This window comes from Vollenhovia emeryi, unplaced genomic scaffold, assembly GCF_000949405.1.
Source record: "Vollenhovia emeryi isolate VEMERY1.0 unplaced genomic scaffold, V.emery_V1.0 DF939126.1, whole genome shotgun sequence".
Classification (NCBI taxonomy): Eukaryota; Metazoa; Arthropoda; class Insecta; order Hymenoptera; family Formicidae; genus Vollenhovia; species Vollenhovia emeryi.
This window is the reverse complement of record NW_011967240.1, coordinates 3,274,704-3,291,806: the sequence shown is the minus strand read 5'-3', so window position 1 is coordinate 3,291,806 and position 17,103 is coordinate 3,274,704. Positions and strand designations below refer to the sequence as shown.

The following is a 17,103-nucleotide window of genomic DNA, read 5'->3' as shown; positions in this document are numbered from 1 at the left end:
TACCATACACTTCATCTTCTTCTTCTTTATCTAATTGTTATGGCACCCGGCTCCTGTATTGAGCCGACACGACCACGACGAACCAATAGTCTTGACTTGATGATACAAATCTCTTTAACGTGCAATCGCGTTTTTAATGAGTGCGTTCCGGCAAGACACTGCTACCGTAGCGCTACAGCTTTTTCGCTACAATTGTAGCGGTGCCATATATACATTAGCGTGCATAACCTCAAAATTGAATTATAAGAGTCGCGTTTACCTCGTTTACAAAATTAATTGAAACGAATAGAATGGAAAATATTGAAAATTGGCTCATGAATGACATATTGTTCGATGATTCATCAGATGAAAGCAACGTTAAAGAGGAAGAAGTTCCGCTACAGTTGTAGCGGTACGTTTTGCCGAAACGTACTCGTGTAGCGCTATCGTAGCGCTACCGTAGCGCTACGGTAGCAGTGTCTTGCCGGAACGCACTCATTGTCACACAATGCAGAGGCCCAACTACCGAGCCTCGCGCGGGATGATGCAATCCCTATTGGATGATGCAATCCCGCAGGATCAAAAATTTTATCTTCCGTCGGAAGACGTGTGAACCGCTCAACGGCCCAGACGGGACTCCATACACTTCATGTTAATTTGGCACTATACAGGGTTGGGAAAGTTACTTTACAGACTACGTTTCCACCGAGGGTCAAAGTCGGGCTAGAGTCGGGTCAGAATCAGGTTGGGGTGAGCGTTTTTGCGGTGGAAACACCAAACCCCAACCCGACTCTGACCCTCGGTGGAAACGTAGTCATCCAGAGAGAAACCTGAGAGCGGCCACGCCGGCGTTTTGTTTGTCAAGGCCTTCACACACAAAATTCCGTAAGGAATACGTAAAACGTAAGCGTAAGAAAATCAACGGATTGGATTGGATTAGTTCCAAGAATGAAAATGGGTGTAAAGCGCTGGAATCAGTCGAGCGAAAACGGTAACAGGCAAAACACCGGCATGGCCGCTCACAGGTCTCTCTCTGCTACGGCCTACGAGTTGAAAAGCTGTGAGCGGCATGTTGCGCAGCGCGGGGGGGCAGCTCGCTCGCGAACAGGTGTCGTTCGGTGCCGCCGCGTTAACAAAATAAATAGGTTATGAGTGTAACTGCAATATCGGTCAACATTGTACATACAACAACAAGCACCATAAATAAGCTTAAATGTAAGTACAGCGCGATGACGCGCGCCGTGCCAGAATGTACGGCGTAGAATTCTCTAAAGCAGCCACGTTGCGGAGGGAGACGGGGAGAAAGAGGCGGGCTCCATAACCTCACCGGAGAAAATACGCTCGGGGAAACCTCGCTCCCCCGCGAGGATGTTTTGTGATAAAATTGTAAAATAAACCGCGTCCGCATTGCCGAGATGCTTCGTATGGCGGAACGGATTGCATTTGTCGAACGTGTTGGGTTACCTCGTCACCGTTGTGGTTCACAGATTATGTCGGACCTGGAGTTGGGCACGCAGGCAGGACGAAGGAGTTATGAGGAAATATTGAGGCAACGGCAGGACGATGGGGGACGTAAGACCGCGTCGACAAACGAGCAGGTTGGTAGGTCCCCGCTTACCGCGAAGCAAACCGAATGCGTATAAGTTTACGTCGGCGAGCGGCGTCGTTTCTGAATGTTGATTCTATGTCGCGAGCCCGATATCCGTGCTCATTTTTCCGCCGCGTATCTCTACAGGCCCGCGTGGAGGAAATCGTGCTCAAGTTCTACCAATCGTGCAGGGAGGGAGAGCCGGTCCTGCTCAGGCCGAAACATGTTCAGTTTCTGAAGAAAGCAGTCACTCATTTAAACGACACTTACGAGGTATCCATTGTTCATTTAACGTCAAACAGCACGTGCAATTGCTTTAGGGGAGAGGGACACAGTTGCCACTTGTAACGGGGAAGCTTATCAAGCGTCCGTGACGGTGCTAGTGTTTAGACTCCAGCAGGCCTTGGCTGTGCTTCTGGATATTGCACTCACTCGCGATACTGGGGGAGCGACTGGAAAACGAGGAATGTTCCAAGATAGCGGGCTTTCTGGCCAAGTGTCAAGCGCCAGAAGGCGGCTTTGGGGGAGGCCCGGGACAATATCCGCATTTAGCGTCTACGTACGCCGCGGTAAACGCGCTATGCACCATCGGTACACAAGAAGCGTACAATGTGATAGATAGGTAAAAAAAAAAAAGAAATGCGCGAGACACGTAACGCTGTCGTTTTACAAATTCGCCTTCGTCGTATCTTGAAGATCAGGCTCGTGTTGATTTCAGGAAGAACTTGAAACGGTTTCTGTACTCCGTACACGGGGAGGACGGCTCGTTCTGTATGCACGAAAACGGCGAGGTGGACATACGCGGAGCGTACTGCGCCCTCGCCGCCGCCAAGTTGACAAACGTGTACACACCGGATATGTTCAAAGGCACCGCCGAGTGGATAGCCAAGTGCCAGACGTGGGAGGGCGGTTTCGGCAGCTGTCCGGGAATGGAGGCGCACGGCGGATACGCGTATTGCGCACTGGCGGCACTGGTGATGCTCGGAAAAACGGAGCTGTGCCGTTTGCCGGAGCTCTTGGTAAGATCCCTCGTACGACCGCGATAAGATTCCCGCCGCTCACATCCCTGTTCCGCAGAGGTGGATAGTAAATAAGCAGATGCGTCTGGAGGGCGGTTTCCAAGGACGTACGAACAAACTGGTGGACGGATGCTATTCGTTCTGGCAAGGCGCAACGTTCCCGTTGATCGCCGCTATCTTGTCGACGCACGGAAAGGCGTCCAACAGCTCCGACCACTGGTTGTTCAACCAAGAGGCCTTACAAGAATATATATTAACTTGCTGCCAGAACCCGCACGGCGGTCTTCTGGATAAACCGGGAAAGTACGTGATGGCGCTTTGTCATGTCTGCGATTGTCATCGCAAATATAATGCTCGTTTACGAGTGACTTTGGTCGCGATAGCCCTTTTCCTTTTCTTTTTTCAGAAATCGTGACATATACCACACATGTTATGTTCTCAGTGGATTATCGATTGCGCAAAACTCACCGGTTAAGTCGATCATCGGAAGAAGGATCACGAATAAGGTGGAGGTGATCCATCCCGTCTATAATGTAGAATACTCGGTCGCGAAAAAGGCGCAGGAGTATTTCCCTACTTTATCAATACCCGTCGATTGATTCATCTTAGCTACTCAAAAATGTATTTAACCGGGTTTGTATGGTTTTCCTAAAAAGAGAAAAGAAAAGAAAAAAAAACACCCCAAAGATGGAATTTTATCTCAAACTGACCAATGACGCGCGCAAAGAAAGTTGTTTGTATATGAGAATCCATTAATGTGATATATATAAGAAGAGAACTTATAAGATGCCACGTTAACCGATCTTCGATGCACATTATTCGATTATTGAAAATTTAAAAAAAAAGGTCGCATTTTTTCCTATCTTAACTTTATTTTGTGTTAATAAAGTTTACGGAGAAGATAATACACAGAATAATTTATTTGTGTCCCCCCACGTGAGACGCTGTAACTATTATCTGAAAGTTATTTCCGTCTGCTCGCGCGATGCGAGCGCGCAAATGATGCAGACGGAGCCCAGAGATAAAAGATCTCTATTGCAACGTGCGATCTTACACATAGATATATGTACATATATGTGGATACGTAAATAATAGAATATAATTCAGTATCTACTCGGGGAAATACTAAAGATGCAGAAAAATACATTTTCTTACATTAATATAAAAATTTAGCTTTTCAGTGTTTGATTCAAAACTCGCTCGATTGAATTTTCTCAACAATCAAATACCGCACGTATTTTCGTCTCACGTGTTAACATAACGTTGTTCACTCGGCACTTCGCACGATTATAGGCGCGGCAAGACATTTATCCCGCATTATCGCGGACAAAGACGGAGAGTGCAAGGTCTATGATATATGAAGGAAGTTTGTGATATTCCGATCTCCGCACCGTCTATTGCATCCCTTGCAGACTATTGTTGATTAACGTACGTCTACACGACGTCAACCCTTACACCGTTGTTATAGCACTTGTACGACTCGCTCCCTTTTATGTTTATGAATAAATTATAAAATAATACCTACAAGACAAAAATTATGTCTTTTTACGATTCACGGGCATTTTCGTGTACGCTCGTGAATCATAGACTCGAATGCTTGCTCGAACAAAAAGTAAGACGAAGAACAACTTTTGCTCGCAATCGAGATATTGGCGATTAATGTAAATGCGATTAATGATACGTACATATATACGATAAATGCTTAAAAATTGCAGTCTTCCGTTAGTCATTTTGATATAGCCAATTATTGCATGTGGTTATACGCATGGTTCGACGTAATTCCCTGGGAATAATCCAGTTATACCGTCCATTACCCCCTCCCACCATCCGTCGTCGTTTTTCTTGAGCACGTAGATCACAGAACTCTCCTGGAAACTCAGCTCGTCCTCTTTATCCGCGTAATAATCATAAATAGCCACCACTGCAACGACCATTTTTATTATTATCACATATTACGTTACTAATATAGAGGAAAGTCTCCTATTACGAGATAGTGAAGTTTCTGCCAAATTAATAGGCATCATCTGTTGGTTTCATCATGAATCTATCGCCCTTGGTGTGAAATCTGTTTAGTGGAAAATTCATTGTTAGATCGTGCAATCGTTGCGAGAGAAGATTTATGATTGAATTCGGACGTTGAAAACCTACTCTTTCATATTGGAATCCTGTCCTGTAATAGAGGGCTTTCCTCCGATACTAATTTATCCGGTGGACGTTTAACGACGCGACGGAGAACCAACTCTGGACGTACCTTTCTCGATGTAATTCTTCGGCACCCATCCGGGCAAATCTTCCTCGTCCGGCACGATCGGCATTATAGCGCCAGACGGGGTCGGTCTGCCAAACTGCGGATGTTCGTCCTGCTCCGGGGGCGGCGGCGGCGGTAAGGGCGGACTGTTCGCGCCGCTACCACGGCTGATTTGATGCGACAATCGGTGCGGCAGGGTGTGATGCCCGGTAAATTCCGCCATGTCGCCGCCTAGCCCGACCAGAGGTGACGGTGGAGCTGCAGTGGTGAGGAAAACCATCAATTTTTGGTAACAAATTATAAGATTAAGATATGCCTGGAACATTATATGTCGTTATTAACTATGTTATTTGTCGCTTACGAGGCATACTGTTGTGCTGCTCCTGCACGTAGCCCGCGGTGACGCTGGGCGGCGCCGGCGGTGGCGTTTGCGGGTGGCTCTGCAGGGGATGCACCGTCCCCACTTGCGGCATAGTGTGCTGATTGATGGTATTGGCATGCGCGTTATGATTGCTATTGTGGCTCGTGTGGGACGTGTTGTGAGCATGCAATGGCAGAGTGCTGTACCCCGGGCGATCTCGCCTGGGGTGGCCGAGCGGATAATTGGGCGCATAATGGCTAGGAACTTGTGGTGGGGCTACCGCTGGCGGAGTCCTATATTCGCGCGATCCTTTACTCAACGTTCCTATACACAAAGAACGAACGTTATTCGCCGCGTCGGCAAGATCGGCGCCGGACACACAGAAATAACACGAAAGATGTGACAGACGGAACGGTGTGTGACATTTAGAAGCTGAAAGAAAGGACACCCATGCAGCCAAGAAGCGGTAAATACCTTTGCGTTAGCGAAATGATTTATAATTTTTTTATAACCGCAACTGAAAAAGTACACCTTTACAAGTTTGTGTAGCACTCGTACGATACCTAGCGCTTACGCAGAGTGTCCCAGGGTGTCCCTGGGACACTCTGTGCATACAGTATGTTTGACACAGTTGCGGATTGTCCACGCGATACAAGAGCAAGTGTCCTCTTGTAGCAGTAACTGCCAAACATTCTGTATGTATAATATACATTTGTAATACATGTGTATACGTGAATATATACGCAATTCTTACCGGTTCTCACTGTTTGAGGTGGCGTGGGCGGCTTGGTGGTAGGAGCGGGTCCTACCATAGCCGCGCCCAAACCTGAACCTGTAGAAGCAGCACCTAAACTCTGAACGCTGCCCTGGCTGCCTCCTCTCTGCTTGCTCCGCGGCGTACCGCAGCTACGTACGCCGTGCCCGATCTCGTCCAGGATCGTGTAATCGATGCTCTTTCTCACGTACTTGATCGGCTTCTCGGGATTGGCGGGCGCGATGATCTTGTACTGGCGGGTCGTCATCTTGTTGGCCGTCAAGACGCCGATCTCCCGCCTGGCCACCTTCTCCTTGTGAATCATGACCGTCTGGGCGATGTGATTCATCTGGCTCTCCATCTCGGCGAGCTGGGACGTCTGCAGGTCCAGCAGCTGAAGGAAATTGTACGCCAGGGTGTTTATCTGATATGCAACGCTGGCCAGGGACTGCGTGGTGTAGTTCTTGGTCTCCTCCAGCGCGATCCTCTTGTTCTCCGCCTGGAAGTAGTTTGCCTCGCAATACTCGGCCACCCGCTCGAGATTCGTGTGGCTGTCGGCCAGATTGTTCCGCCCCTCGGGGATCTCATGTCGCAGGAGCGCAGCCAGCTCTGCCATGACCTCGGAATCGCTGCCCACCCCCGACGACACGCAATAGGATCCTGGTCCTTTCCACGGGCAGCGGAAAAGAGAGAGAGAGACGGCAGTTATTAGACACACAACGACTCCGACGCAGGTGGAAATCGTGAAATCAATGACGCGAGGGGCATGCGTTGCAAGAATGGGACGCAAATGAAACCAAGTGCAGGCGATCACGCGAGCGAAGGTGCGTCTGTCGGCGCTTTTCCAACTTGGAGCGGTCGCCCCATCCTCGACGAAGCCGGCGGCGACCGGTCCAGTCGGTTCCGACGCGTGCGCGCGGGGGGCGAATATTAATTTCCAACGACGAAAATACTCTGTACCTTCCTCGCGAAGCGAAGGGAGCGGTCGAGAGGACTGAAAAGCGAGATTGTGACAGGGGCGCGGCGTCCGAAGGGAAATAGGAAACAAGATGGACAGAGACCCGACACATACACACGCGCGTGCACACGCGTACACGACGCACACGGTCGCCTGACACTTCGCTCGCGCGAGATCGCCGCGCGACGGACGGCGACACAGCCAACGATCTACAGGTGGAAAGAAAACAAAAGGTGTAGAAAATCAACTAACGGTACTCAGCCATTATTCGCAACTACCAGCTACTACCAGCCGCATTTAATTCATATAATTACCGAGCTCCCGAGATTCATGTAAAAAGATCGTACGAAGGTACAAAATGGCCGCCGCGGCACGTGCGCGCGCGAGCGAGCGAGCGATCGAGCCGCCGCGATGTATCGCGCGCGTCGCCTGAGTCTGTTCTTTTTCTCTTTTCGCCGTCAGAGAAAACGGAGCGGCCACGCCGGTGTTTAAAGCCCGTATCAGACTACGGATTGGGATTGGGATTAGATTAAAATTTAACCAATCACAGTAAAGTTTACTAATTTTAAGTTCAGTAAAGCCCGTATCAGACTACGGATTGGGATTGGGATTAGATTGAAATTTAACCAATCACAGTAAAGTTTACTAATCTCAAGTTCAGTAACTTTTACTCTGATTGGTTAAATTTCAATCTAATCCCAATCTCAATCCGTAGTCTGATACGGGCTTAACTTTTACTCTGATTGGTCCAATTTCAATCCAATCCCAATCTCAATCCGTAGTCTGATACGGGCTTAAAGGTCGTTCTACATTAGTCGCAATTAATCAGTCGCATGAACGCAAGCAGGGGCCCGATTCTCGAAATCATTCCAAGAAGAAACGTATACGAATATTCTGCTCTGACAGAAAAGTTGAAAGTCGATTGGTTAAAGCCATGCGAATAGCCAATCAACTTGCAACTTTTCTGTCAGAGCAGAATATTCGTATACGTTTCTTCTTGGAATGATTTCGAGAATCGGGGCCCCAGCGCTACTTCCGATCGTAATGCAGTCGCAAACGCCAGTCGCAAGGTTTGGCCAAATCCAAAATTTGCGTCTCTGCGATTTGCGACGGCCAATGAACCATCGAGCTTCACCGTCATTGCGTCTGTTTGGCTTGGTCGATAGCTCGTTAGTTTCTCGTGTTTCTTGATCGCGGTTAGAAAATTTTATGTTAATAAAACGAGTCGTATAGACTGGGACGATGATGATTCTTTGGACGTAAAAAGATGTGGATGAACCGTGATCAACCTTCGTGGATGTCGCAACTTTCTCTTCTTTGATTGGCTGTGACTTCACGACTGCAATGTAGAAGTTGAAATCGCAAATTCCTTGCGACTTGCGACAATATGCCAGCGATTGCTTGCAACTTAATGTAGAACGACCTTAACTACAGCGATCACGGTAGCCTATGAAGAGGGTAGGCAGTGCTCCTTCCAGTATATGGTTATAAGGCCTGTTCTTTAAATTACTGCACTACTGAACTAGTGCAATAAGTTAAAATGAAACAAATAGATTACCTCTCATTCCAACTCATTGCACCAGTGTGCACTAGTTCAGGAGTGCAGCAATAAAAAACAGACCCATAGTTGAATGGCGTTTTCTGACACTGCCGGTAAAGTCTTTGTGGGTGGTCCATGCCACGGCTGTTTTTCAGGATTGTGCTGGTGAAATTCAAAATTGCATTAAAATAAATTATCTGCATGATATTGACATCGACTTTTCTCAAGTAGACAATGTAAATTTTCTAAATTGGATTCTTCTTCTTCTTCTTCTAGCTAGTTACTTCGGCTCTCAGCTCTACCGCGAGCTGATCCGGCCACGTCGAACCAATAGACGAATATGATAGTCTTGATAATGTAAATGTCTTATAATGCAATCACATTTTAATGTCACACAATGCAGAGATCTAAATTGGATGTCAAAATGCACAGCGCAGACACGCACCAAGTGCAAATTTTAGTGGACCTCGAAGAAGTCTCGAATGAAGATCGCGATTGGAAGTATCGCCGGCGTCGAGGTATCGATCGCGGGCGCCTGCGAGATATCGTGCGAATTACAAACGTAACGCCACTTTATGTCATAAATACATCATGATTTCGAGTTGACTTTCGGGCGCTGCGCGTTCCCCGTGTACCCAGCTATTAATGTGGGGGCATACGGAGCCTCCCATGTACCCGTGAGTGCGCATCCGCTTCGCGTCCGCCCGCTCGAACCCGGTGCGACGATCGCGCGTCCACCCGCTCGTGTCCGCCGTCCAAGTCCGCATCCATTTGCGCCCACCAGCCAGTCCAAACTGCGTCGCGCTGCGCTGATCGTCGTCGACGACCGAGACCGGACCGATCGACGGTGGACGTCCGGGCCGGTGCAGGCGCTGCAGCCTCGGCAAGTACAGTCCTCGAGAGAGAGAGAGAGAGAAAGAGCGCGGTAGCGACAACCTCGCTTCGAGGTTGTCGCGATTGTCTTCGATCCGACGGATCGTTCTCGCAAGATCAACAGTCGAGTTGACGTCGAACGTGATCCTAGGGCGATCCACCCACGATTGCTAACGGACCGATCAACTTGGCGATCGAGAGCTTCGATACTCGACCGGCAGAATGTTGGCCAAACGGCCGAGGCGGCTGGTCGTTCTGCAAAGTGACTTGCAAAATAATCTGAGACACCTCTAGAAAGAAGGACTCGCGAGGGCGCCGGGGGATACTGTTCGATCGGTCTCGATATCCGCACATAATGGACGATCTGCTGCGGCAGCTGGAGATCCTGAAGATCAGGAGCGACTTCTGCGAGGATAACTCCTCGTGGCCGCCATGCGTGGACTTGATTCAGAGGAGCCTCGCGCCGCAGAGAACGGTCGGGAGCGAGCGCCCGTGCGAGGAGAGGGACTTCAGGGAGCACAGGCTCGTTGTGGAGAGAAACTTGGGCAACGTCCGGTCTATGCTGCAACATATCTCCAGCAGTTGCAGGGAGAAGCGCCTGCAGCTGAACAACGCCGCGGGGATGGCTAGGACGTTCGGCATGAACCTGTTGCTGCTCGTCGGAGAGCACGGCGAAAGGAACGTCTGGAACACAGCCGAGTGTGTCTCCATCGCCAAAGAGTTACTCGCTGATTTCTGTGATCTGTACGCGTGTCAGAGCGCTTCCCAATTCTTGTCGGAGAATGAGAACCTGCGCGACCTGTTGCTAACGTTAAGACCTAAATTACTAAAGGACACCTGGAAAACCTATCCGTCGGCCGTGGCGTGTTACAGGTGGATTCTGCAGCAGGCGGAAGTGAGTCCAATTCTTGTCCAGATTCTCACCTTGTATATCACGCGGCTACATATCTACATATTTTCTTCTCTTCCACAGAAACCAGTTTTATTCAATTATATCGGAGATGTCCTGCCCACCGCATTAATTATTCTCGACGACTATTTCCCCGATAACGTGCTGATAGGCCTGGAATGTATTTACCAGATTATACAGCACTCTCACATGGTAACAAGAGTTTATTCCTATGCGCGCATACAGCGTACTTGATATGTGTACATTAACGTGGCGAATATTTTAGAAAAAGGGACTGATAGACTCCGGGTATGCCCAGCTGATTTACCACGCGTTGAAACTTTTGACCCATCGGAAGGAAGTGAAATACGTTATTCCTTTGTATTCCTGCATGGCCAGCCTTTTAGCTACCATGGAACATTGGGATAATACCATAAATCTGTTTGAGGTAACGTTACTCGCCGAGATTACCAGGTGACCCGATCTCGAGTGCCACTGTGTGTAACAATTTTCATCCTTGCAGTGGACAACGCGTGACGAGGTTCTCGCTATCCTGATAGAGAACATGGGACTCGAGCAGAACATTGAATTACGGCACGTATACATGTTGAGCTTACCTCATCTCATCACAAATATAGGCTGTGCCAAATGGTGCGGAGCGCTCGTCCGCATACTGGCCGACTACTGCGAAAATCATACGGATTTACGGACATTAAAGGCGACATTAGAGGTACAGGCTTGAAATACGGCACTACGCCGTACAATGTGACACAAATTAAAACGGATGTTGACCTCGGTTTGCATTTCTCTTTCGTTTAGATGGCAAAGACATTCCTCCTGATGTTCCGCCTGCGAGTGGCTGCGCACTGCACCCCGCTTTACACCATATTCCTGAAGTTACATTTCGATCTGACGGTGACGCCGGTGTTCGATCGAGCAATCGTGCAGAATCTGGAGGATTGCATTTCCATGTTGTACCAGTTATCGCCGAATGTAGGCTACACAGTAATTAAGGACGATCGAATGCGTTCGGTACTCAGCAGTAGCCTGCCAGTGGTGTGCCAGGGCGGCGATATCAAGTATTTCGAATAATTTGTGAAACGTGTGGCAGTCGCGTATTTGTATATACAAGTGTATTCTATGTGATGTGTGTGAAAATGCGCTGATAGAAATATTATATTCCCGTAAACCTCTATAGTTCAGAGATAAAAGCGAACCGCAATAGGTACTTAGATATTTTGTTTGTGATGTAAAAATATCAATATACGATTATTTGCAGAGAGTTCTATTAGAATACACTTATTTCAATGACATACTTTTTACGATACGTGATTACGAAAAAAAAGAGCTATGGGATCACGCACATATGCGACTTCTTGATTAACCGATTACACAATTCGCGACTGATAATGAAATAGTTGTTGGGTAATCGTGTAATAACTCCAAAATTTCACAGAATAATTTACTACTCTTCTCTCTACCCACTACAATTTCTTATATAACTTGTAAAATTTAATGCGTACTGTTGAATTGTATATTTGCTTTTTACATTTTTAACTGTCTTTTTTTATTGATCTTTAAAGCACAAGTTATTTCTTTCAATATATATATATTTTTGTGTATATTTGTATATATATATAATTTATATATATATATACACACAAAAATACTTGTTAATTCAACAATATTTATATATATTTCGATAAATCATATGTTTACAAGAAGGAAAAAAATATATATATTCCTTGTAAATTAAACATATATGATTTATCGAAATGTATATATAAATATTGTTGAATTAACAAGTATTTCTGTGATTTAAAGAGGTTGGTGCGTCACTTTGCGGAGAGAGCGGTAAAAACAGGGATGTTAACATTTATTGTTAGAGTGGCAAAAGCAGAGAAATGAGCGGCAAGCGATACGCGTTTTGTAGACATTGCACGTGATTTTTACAGACTGACTGCCATTGACCGCAGTATTTTGTTAAAGAAATATTTTTTAATTCAACACTTCTTTTCTCAGTGTATCTTTCATGTTGTTTCATACTTCTGCAAAAGCTACATTTGTTTTTGCAAGCTAATTACTCAGTCATTTATCTTCCAGTATAATAAAAGCAGGAATCTAGGTAATACAGATTACGCAAATTCAACAATATTTATATATACTCAAGTAGTTAGATGCAGTTAGAAATGTTTACGTATCTACATCTTTTATTTTGCTGATAATACCGAAAAATATCTTAAGAGTCATATTTTATTACTACCACTATCATATAGTTAATGATCTTGGACAAAAAAATTAAAATTATCAGCAAATTATATATGACCGTGTACAGCTTCGGTTTCCATATGTTGTTTCGCCGAGATTGTGCAAATTGATACCAAATGAAAAAGGACGAGTATATCTACGAAGCGTTCATTTAGTACTTGTTTCTCGTGCTATCATGTCGCCGCTTTTAGTGGTCATATGTACCCTTCTTCTGGTGTATAAACTATACAGATTTCTTTACGATAAACCACCTAATACACCTCCAGGTAAAATAAGTTAAGATTTATAAATTAAGTTACTGAACTTTTTTTTCAATTTCGATTTTTTTCACTCTTCAATACAGAATTTCGTATCACATTGCATCGCTTGTATCATTACCACCTATTGAATGCTCTCTAACTCAAATTATGTAGAAAAGCTTTTTTTTATTGTACTTTTATATTATTCTTATGTCTAACAAACATTTCTATAATCTATAAAAAACTTGCATCTGAATTGTGTTCAATGAACTTTGGTGTCAGTAATTGTCGTTTTGATAAAACTGATCTGAGGCAGGTATCATCAGACTTCCGATAGGAGGATGTTACTTGCTATTGCTATGGGGAAATTATAAGTTTCCATACTTGACCATCGATTATTATGTGAAAAAATTGAAGTCAAAAATTATCAGCTGTTATATGGGTAATAAATTTACAATAATAGTGAACGATTACGAAAGCATAAAAGAAGTACTCTCAAGGAGTGAATTTGATGGGCGAGTTACGGATGTGCATCATATAAAAGATCGAGCGTTCGGAAAGGAATTAGGTAACGAAAAATACAATTGTTCACTTTTCTTGATATAAACTTGCAATATATAAGTGTTTCTTCGTTAATGAAAACATTTTACGCGATAACGATTACCAAAATATAAATAATGAACTTTCAAAACGGCATATAGTATAAATGTTATAAAATTCCACGTAGGTATATTTTTTACTGACGGCGACAAATGGAGCGAACTGAAAAGATTTACCCTTCGTAATATGCGCGATTTTGGATTCGGTCGACGCCACGAAAAGCTCGAGAGCGAAATCATGGATGAGACGTCCTTATTCCTCGATATCTTGAAGAACGGACCCGTTTATGATGGAGAGAAGGTACAGCCGTTCTTACAATAAAGTATAGAAAAAAACCTAATGAAGAAAAGGAGAGAAACAAAGAGATTTCGTTATTTATAGGAAATACTAAACGGCAACTTGGCGCTTTTCCCGGACATTCTGTACGCGTCGTCGGGTAACAACATATGGAACATTGTGTTCGGTTACAGACTTGATAGAACCGAGCACGATATTCTGCTACGTTTCGGTCGTGCAGTTATGCTGTTTCAAAGCGCAAACGATACAACAGGTGGTGCCATTTCTCAGTATGAATTTTTGAAATATTTTGGTAATATGTTTGGTTATAAAAATCATATGAAGGGAAGCAACATATTAAAAGAAATTGTCCAGGCAAGTTATATATCAAATAAATATAATCGAAAACTCGCATCAAATTTGTTATTGTCAAATGTGCATTTAAGTACTACGTTTAAATCACACGTTCTCAAAATTTTAAGTTTAAACTGTATAGCGATTTATTTGGTGGCTTGCTTAGAATTGAAATTTACTTTTAGATCAAACTAAGAAGAGATACGCGGTTTAAGCTTTTTTTTCTTAATAAATTTTAGATAAATTTAAATTTTCGGTTTCAATGTCAAGTCTTATACTTAACGATTTTAATTTAACAACTTTTATGAAATTGTTAAATATGGAATATAAATATAAAATAAAATGTTTGGACATTTTATTTTAAAAATACGATTGCATTTTATTTTGTAGAAACATTTGGAGTATCACAAAATCACTTTCGACAAGAATAATGATCGTGGATTCACCGATAAATATCTAAAGAAATTGAATGAAGATGAGGCGAATAGTTTCACGGACGAAGAATTGATTATTTTGTTAATCGATATAATAATGCCGGCTTTTATATCGCTATCAGGCACTCTTACTCATACTATTAAGTATTTGATGCACCATCCTAGAGTTATGGAAAAGGTACAAAACGACATAGATAACGTTGTCGGGACCGGACGATTGGCTACGTGGGAAGATAGAAAACAGTGAGTTATTAGTACACTTGAAGGAGACAAAGCAATTCTTCTTTAATCATGTTATTAGTAAACAATAAGATATGAGATATTTTAGCAATGAATAAACAACGAGAATCAGATCATTGATATGAGATATTCTAGCTACGCTTATACTTGGCGCGAGACACTATCGCGTCTCGCGATCTTAAGGCCTTCACACATAAAATTCCGTAAGGACGTAAAACGTAAGCATAAGAAAATCGACCAATCACAGTCGAGAACGTAAAGCAATGACGCAAGCAGTAGCAAATCCAACCTGTTGATTTTCTTACGCTTACGTTTTACGGTCTTACGGAATTTTATGTGTGAAGGCCTTTAGCAATGGATACGCAATGGATACGCAAAGCTACAAAAATTACTACTTTTTAAAATCAAACTGCTTATCTAAAGAGAATATTCTTAAAAGTCGCCAGCAGTGATTAACAACATTAATGATCTTTACTGACCGTATAATCTAACAACATTTTTATATTGTTATTGCGACTGATATTATCATATGCCTCGGTGGTCGAATTGGTTGAGACGCCCACCTAGAGTATAGGGAAGTCCAGGTTCAAACTCTGGCTGAGGTAATATTTTTCGCAATAAATTTTCTGTATTATTAAAACTGACTATGTATTTTATTGTGGATTATCTTAAGTTTCATAAAAAATAATTTTATCTCGACTTTTAAGAAGATGTATTTAGCATACTTCTGTCTGACGGACAATACTTCTTCAGCATTTAAATTATCTTATCGTTCTGCATTTCAGTAAAAAAATTAAACTGCATAATAAAAGCGAAGTCGGAGTTGAAAAGGGTAATCGTTTTTATAGCTTAATAGAATTTTAAATTTTACATACCTACCTACTCAGCATCTTGATCTTAAACTATATTTTATTTATCTATTGAACATATTCATTATTTATTCTTGTTTAATCCTTGTGACTCTGACTTCGGTTTATAGCTATTTATTTATTTATTGTAATGTTCTTCGTATCTCCTATACACCACCGTTAGACTTTAGTCCTATTGTGGTAGTTACATCGGACGTGCCTTCTAACATAGTTCTCCGAATGACGCCCAGAGATGGATGTCAAACTCCTGTGTTTTTTAGTTTAATATCAATGACGTAATATTGTAAGTTTTCAAAAAGAATTTTACTCTGCTTGTATTGACTTGCGTTGATTTCATTTTGTGGTCAACATACTTTTGAGTTGCAATGTCCTGCAATTAAACTTGTAGACTGTTGAATTCCTTGAGAAGGACCACAACCCGTATGGTCGAAACGTCGGATTTAAATAAAGAAACCATCTGCCAGCCTAAAGTCCTCTAACAATTCTTTTTATCGTTAATCAACTACTGGCGATTCACATTCTTTCGTTGTCAAAAGAAGATATTGCAATACACTACATGACGCTACAAGACAGTTTCTTGTTTTTTTTGCATATAGAAAATTCATTTTCTATACGTAAAAAGTATTACTATTGTTTTCAAATGTTAGCATAGATTCAATTTTATTTACGCTATGTTGAGCAATACAGATCTATTCTCATTTTGTTTCAGTTTGCCTTATTTGGAAGCGATAATCCGAGAAGTGTTGAGACTCGAACCACTCTCACCGTTCGGTGTAAGTCACAGGGCCACGGAAAATACCACATTAAAAGGCTACGATATACCGGCGGGCACACCGGTTGTCACTAACTTGGCGGCACTGCATTACGATCCCGACTTATGGGGTGATCCTGAAATTTTTAGACCGGAAAGATTTCTGAAGGAGAACGGACAATTAGTCAAAGACTTTTCGCTTCCCTTCAGTTTCGGTAAATCACCATACATACATACATACATATATCATCTAACGAGATTGAGCAATTTCTGCTGAATTTCTTTGCATCTGTGAGGCATCCATCGGATTAAATTTAAGAATAAAATAATAATTTTATTTCCACGCTTTTGTATAGGTCGTCGACTGTGCATAGCAGAAACTTATTCCAGATACAACTTGTTCGGGACACTGGCTGCTCTATTACAGAACTTCAACTTCTTCTTCGTGGAGGGTGAGCCATCGAGCCTTAACGATAAGGAATCGGGCATGCTCATCATGCCCAAAGAGCTGTGGATACGCTTCGAATTGCGTTAATATTAGATATTTTCTCAATAAGTACTTAGCAATAGGTACTTAGATATTTTATTTGTGATGTAAAAATATCAATATACGATTATTTGCAGACAGTTCTGCTAGAATACACTTATTTCAATGACATACTTTTTGCGATAAGTGATTACGAAAAAAAAGAGCTACGGGATCACGCACACACGCGACTTCTTAATTGATCGATTACACAATTCGCGACTGATAATGAAGTAGTTGTTGGGTAATCGTGTAATAACTCCACAATTTCACAGATTAGTTTACCACTCTTCTCTCTACTCACTACAATTTCTTATATAACTTGTAAAATTTAATG

The 17,103-nt window shown here is 43.4% G+C and overlaps 4 protein-coding genes across 8 annotated transcripts; 3 read left to right on the top strand and 1 right to left on the bottom strand.

Annotated features, from left to right (window-relative positions):
* Positions 1-988: 988 nt before the first annotated feature.
* On the top strand, positions 989-3,489 carry LOC105569045 (protein farnesyltransferase subunit beta). The gene is made up of 7 exons (XM_012025182.1): positions 989-1,194; positions 1,467-1,577; positions 1,715-1,840; positions 1,951-2,189; positions 2,286-2,586; positions 2,645-2,889; positions 2,993-3,489. The coding sequence occupies exons 2-7, from the start codon at positions 1,470-1,472 to the stop codon at positions 3,183-3,185; spliced, it is 1,212 nt and encodes a 403-aa protein (XP_011880572.1). The 5' UTR covers positions 989-1,194; positions 1,467-1,469; the 3' UTR covers positions 3,186-3,489.
* LOC105569046 (abl interactor 2) lies at positions 3,439-7,284 on the bottom strand. Of its 4 annotated transcripts, XM_012025184.1 has the most exons (6): positions 7,222-7,277; positions 6,910-7,116; positions 5,950-6,615; positions 5,196-5,519; positions 4,838-5,092; positions 3,439-4,507 (listed from the first exon to the last, which is right to left on the bottom strand). In XM_012025184.1, exons 3-6 carry the CDS (start codon positions 6,563-6,565, stop codon positions 4,344-4,346), a joined length of 1,359 nt encoding a protein of 452 aa, XP_011880574.1. In that variant the 5' UTR covers positions 6,566-6,615; positions 6,910-7,116; positions 7,222-7,277; the 3' UTR covers positions 3,439-4,343. The 4 variants fall into 4 exon arrangements, with proteins under 4 accessions (XP_011880574.1, XP_011880575.1, XP_011880573.1 ...); XM_012025185.1 differs by lacking the exon at positions 6,910-7,116 and having other exon boundaries at positions 7,222-7,284; XM_012025183.1 differs by lacking the exon at positions 6,910-7,116 and having other exon boundaries at positions 7,160-7,280.
* A 1,711-nt stretch (positions 7,285-8,995) lies between these two features.
* Positions 8,996-11,492, top strand: LOC105569044 (TELO2-interacting protein 2-like). Its single transcript, XM_012025181.1, has 5 exons — positions 8,996-10,215; positions 10,294-10,422; positions 10,496-10,657; positions 10,733-10,939; positions 11,029-11,492. Exons 1-5 carry the CDS (start codon positions 9,676-9,678, stop codon positions 11,299-11,301), a joined length of 1,311 nt encoding a protein of 436 aa, XP_011880571.1. The 5' UTR covers positions 8,996-9,675; the 3' UTR covers positions 11,302-11,492.
* A 1,090-nt stretch (positions 11,493-12,582) lies between these two features.
* LOC105569041 (probable cytochrome P450 304a1) lies at positions 12,583-16,869 on the top strand. Of its 2 annotated transcripts, none has more exons than XM_012025177.1 (7): positions 12,583-12,743; positions 13,180-13,284; positions 13,444-13,616; positions 13,698-13,967; positions 14,337-14,623; positions 16,199-16,455; positions 16,597-16,869. In XM_012025177.1, the coding sequence occupies exons 1-7, from the start codon at positions 12,653-12,655 to the stop codon at positions 16,773-16,775; spliced, it is 1,362 nt and encodes a 453-aa protein (XP_011880567.1). In that variant the 5' UTR covers positions 12,583-12,652; the 3' UTR covers positions 16,776-16,869. The 2 variants fall into 2 exon arrangements, with proteins under 2 accessions (XP_011880567.1, XP_011880566.1); XM_012025176.1 differs by having other exon boundaries at positions 12,584-12,743; positions 13,033-13,284.
* The last annotated feature ends 234 nt before the right edge of the window (positions 16,870-17,103 follow it).

Bases quoted from the DNA above. Each gene is read 5' to 3' on its own strand.
- LOC105569044 (XM_012025181.1), top strand. From the start codon at position 9,676: ATGGACGATCTGCTGCGGCAGCTGGAGATCCTGAAGATCAGGAGCGAC. The intron at 10,216-10,293 runs GTGAGTCCAATT...TCTCTTCCACAG, and splicing joins GGATTCTGCAGCAGGCGGAA to AAACCAGTTTTATTCAATTA. The intron at 10,423-10,495 runs GTAACAAGAGTT...CGAATATTTTAG, and splicing joins TTATACAGCACTCTCACATG to AAAAAGGGACTGATAGACTC.
- LOC105569041 (XM_012025176.1), top strand. From the start codon at position 12,653: ATGTCGCCGCTTTTAGTGGTCATATGTACCCTTCTTCTGGTGTATAAA. The intron at 12,744-13,032 runs GTAAAATAAGTT...GATCTGAGGCAG, and splicing joins ACCACCTAATACACCTCCAG to GTATCATCAGACTTCCGATA. The intron at 14,624-16,198 runs GTGAGTTATTAG...ATTTTGTTTCAG, and splicing joins ACGTGGGAAGATAGAAAACA to TTTGCCTTATTTGGAAGCGA.
- LOC105569045 (XM_012025182.1), top strand. From the start codon at position 1,470: ATGTCGGACCTGGAGTTGGGCACGCAGGCAGGACGAAGGAGTTATGAG. The intron at 1,841-1,950 runs GTATCCATTGTT...TGACGGTGCTAG, and splicing joins ATTTAAACGACACTTACGAG to TGTTTAGACTCCAGCAGGCC. The intron at 2,587-2,644 runs GTAAGATCCCTC...CCTGTTCCGCAG, and splicing joins GCCGTTTGCCGGAGCTCTTG to AGGTGGATAGTAAATAAGCA.
- LOC105569046 (XM_012025183.1), bottom strand. The intron at 5,520-5,949 runs GTAAGAATTGCG...CTTTGTGTATAG, and splicing joins ACCTCAAACAGTGAGAACCG to GAACGTTGAGTAAAGGATCG. The intron at 5,093-5,195 runs GTAAGCGACAAA...TCACCACTGCAG, and splicing joins GCAGCACAACAGTATGCCTC to CTCCACCGTCACCTCTGGTC.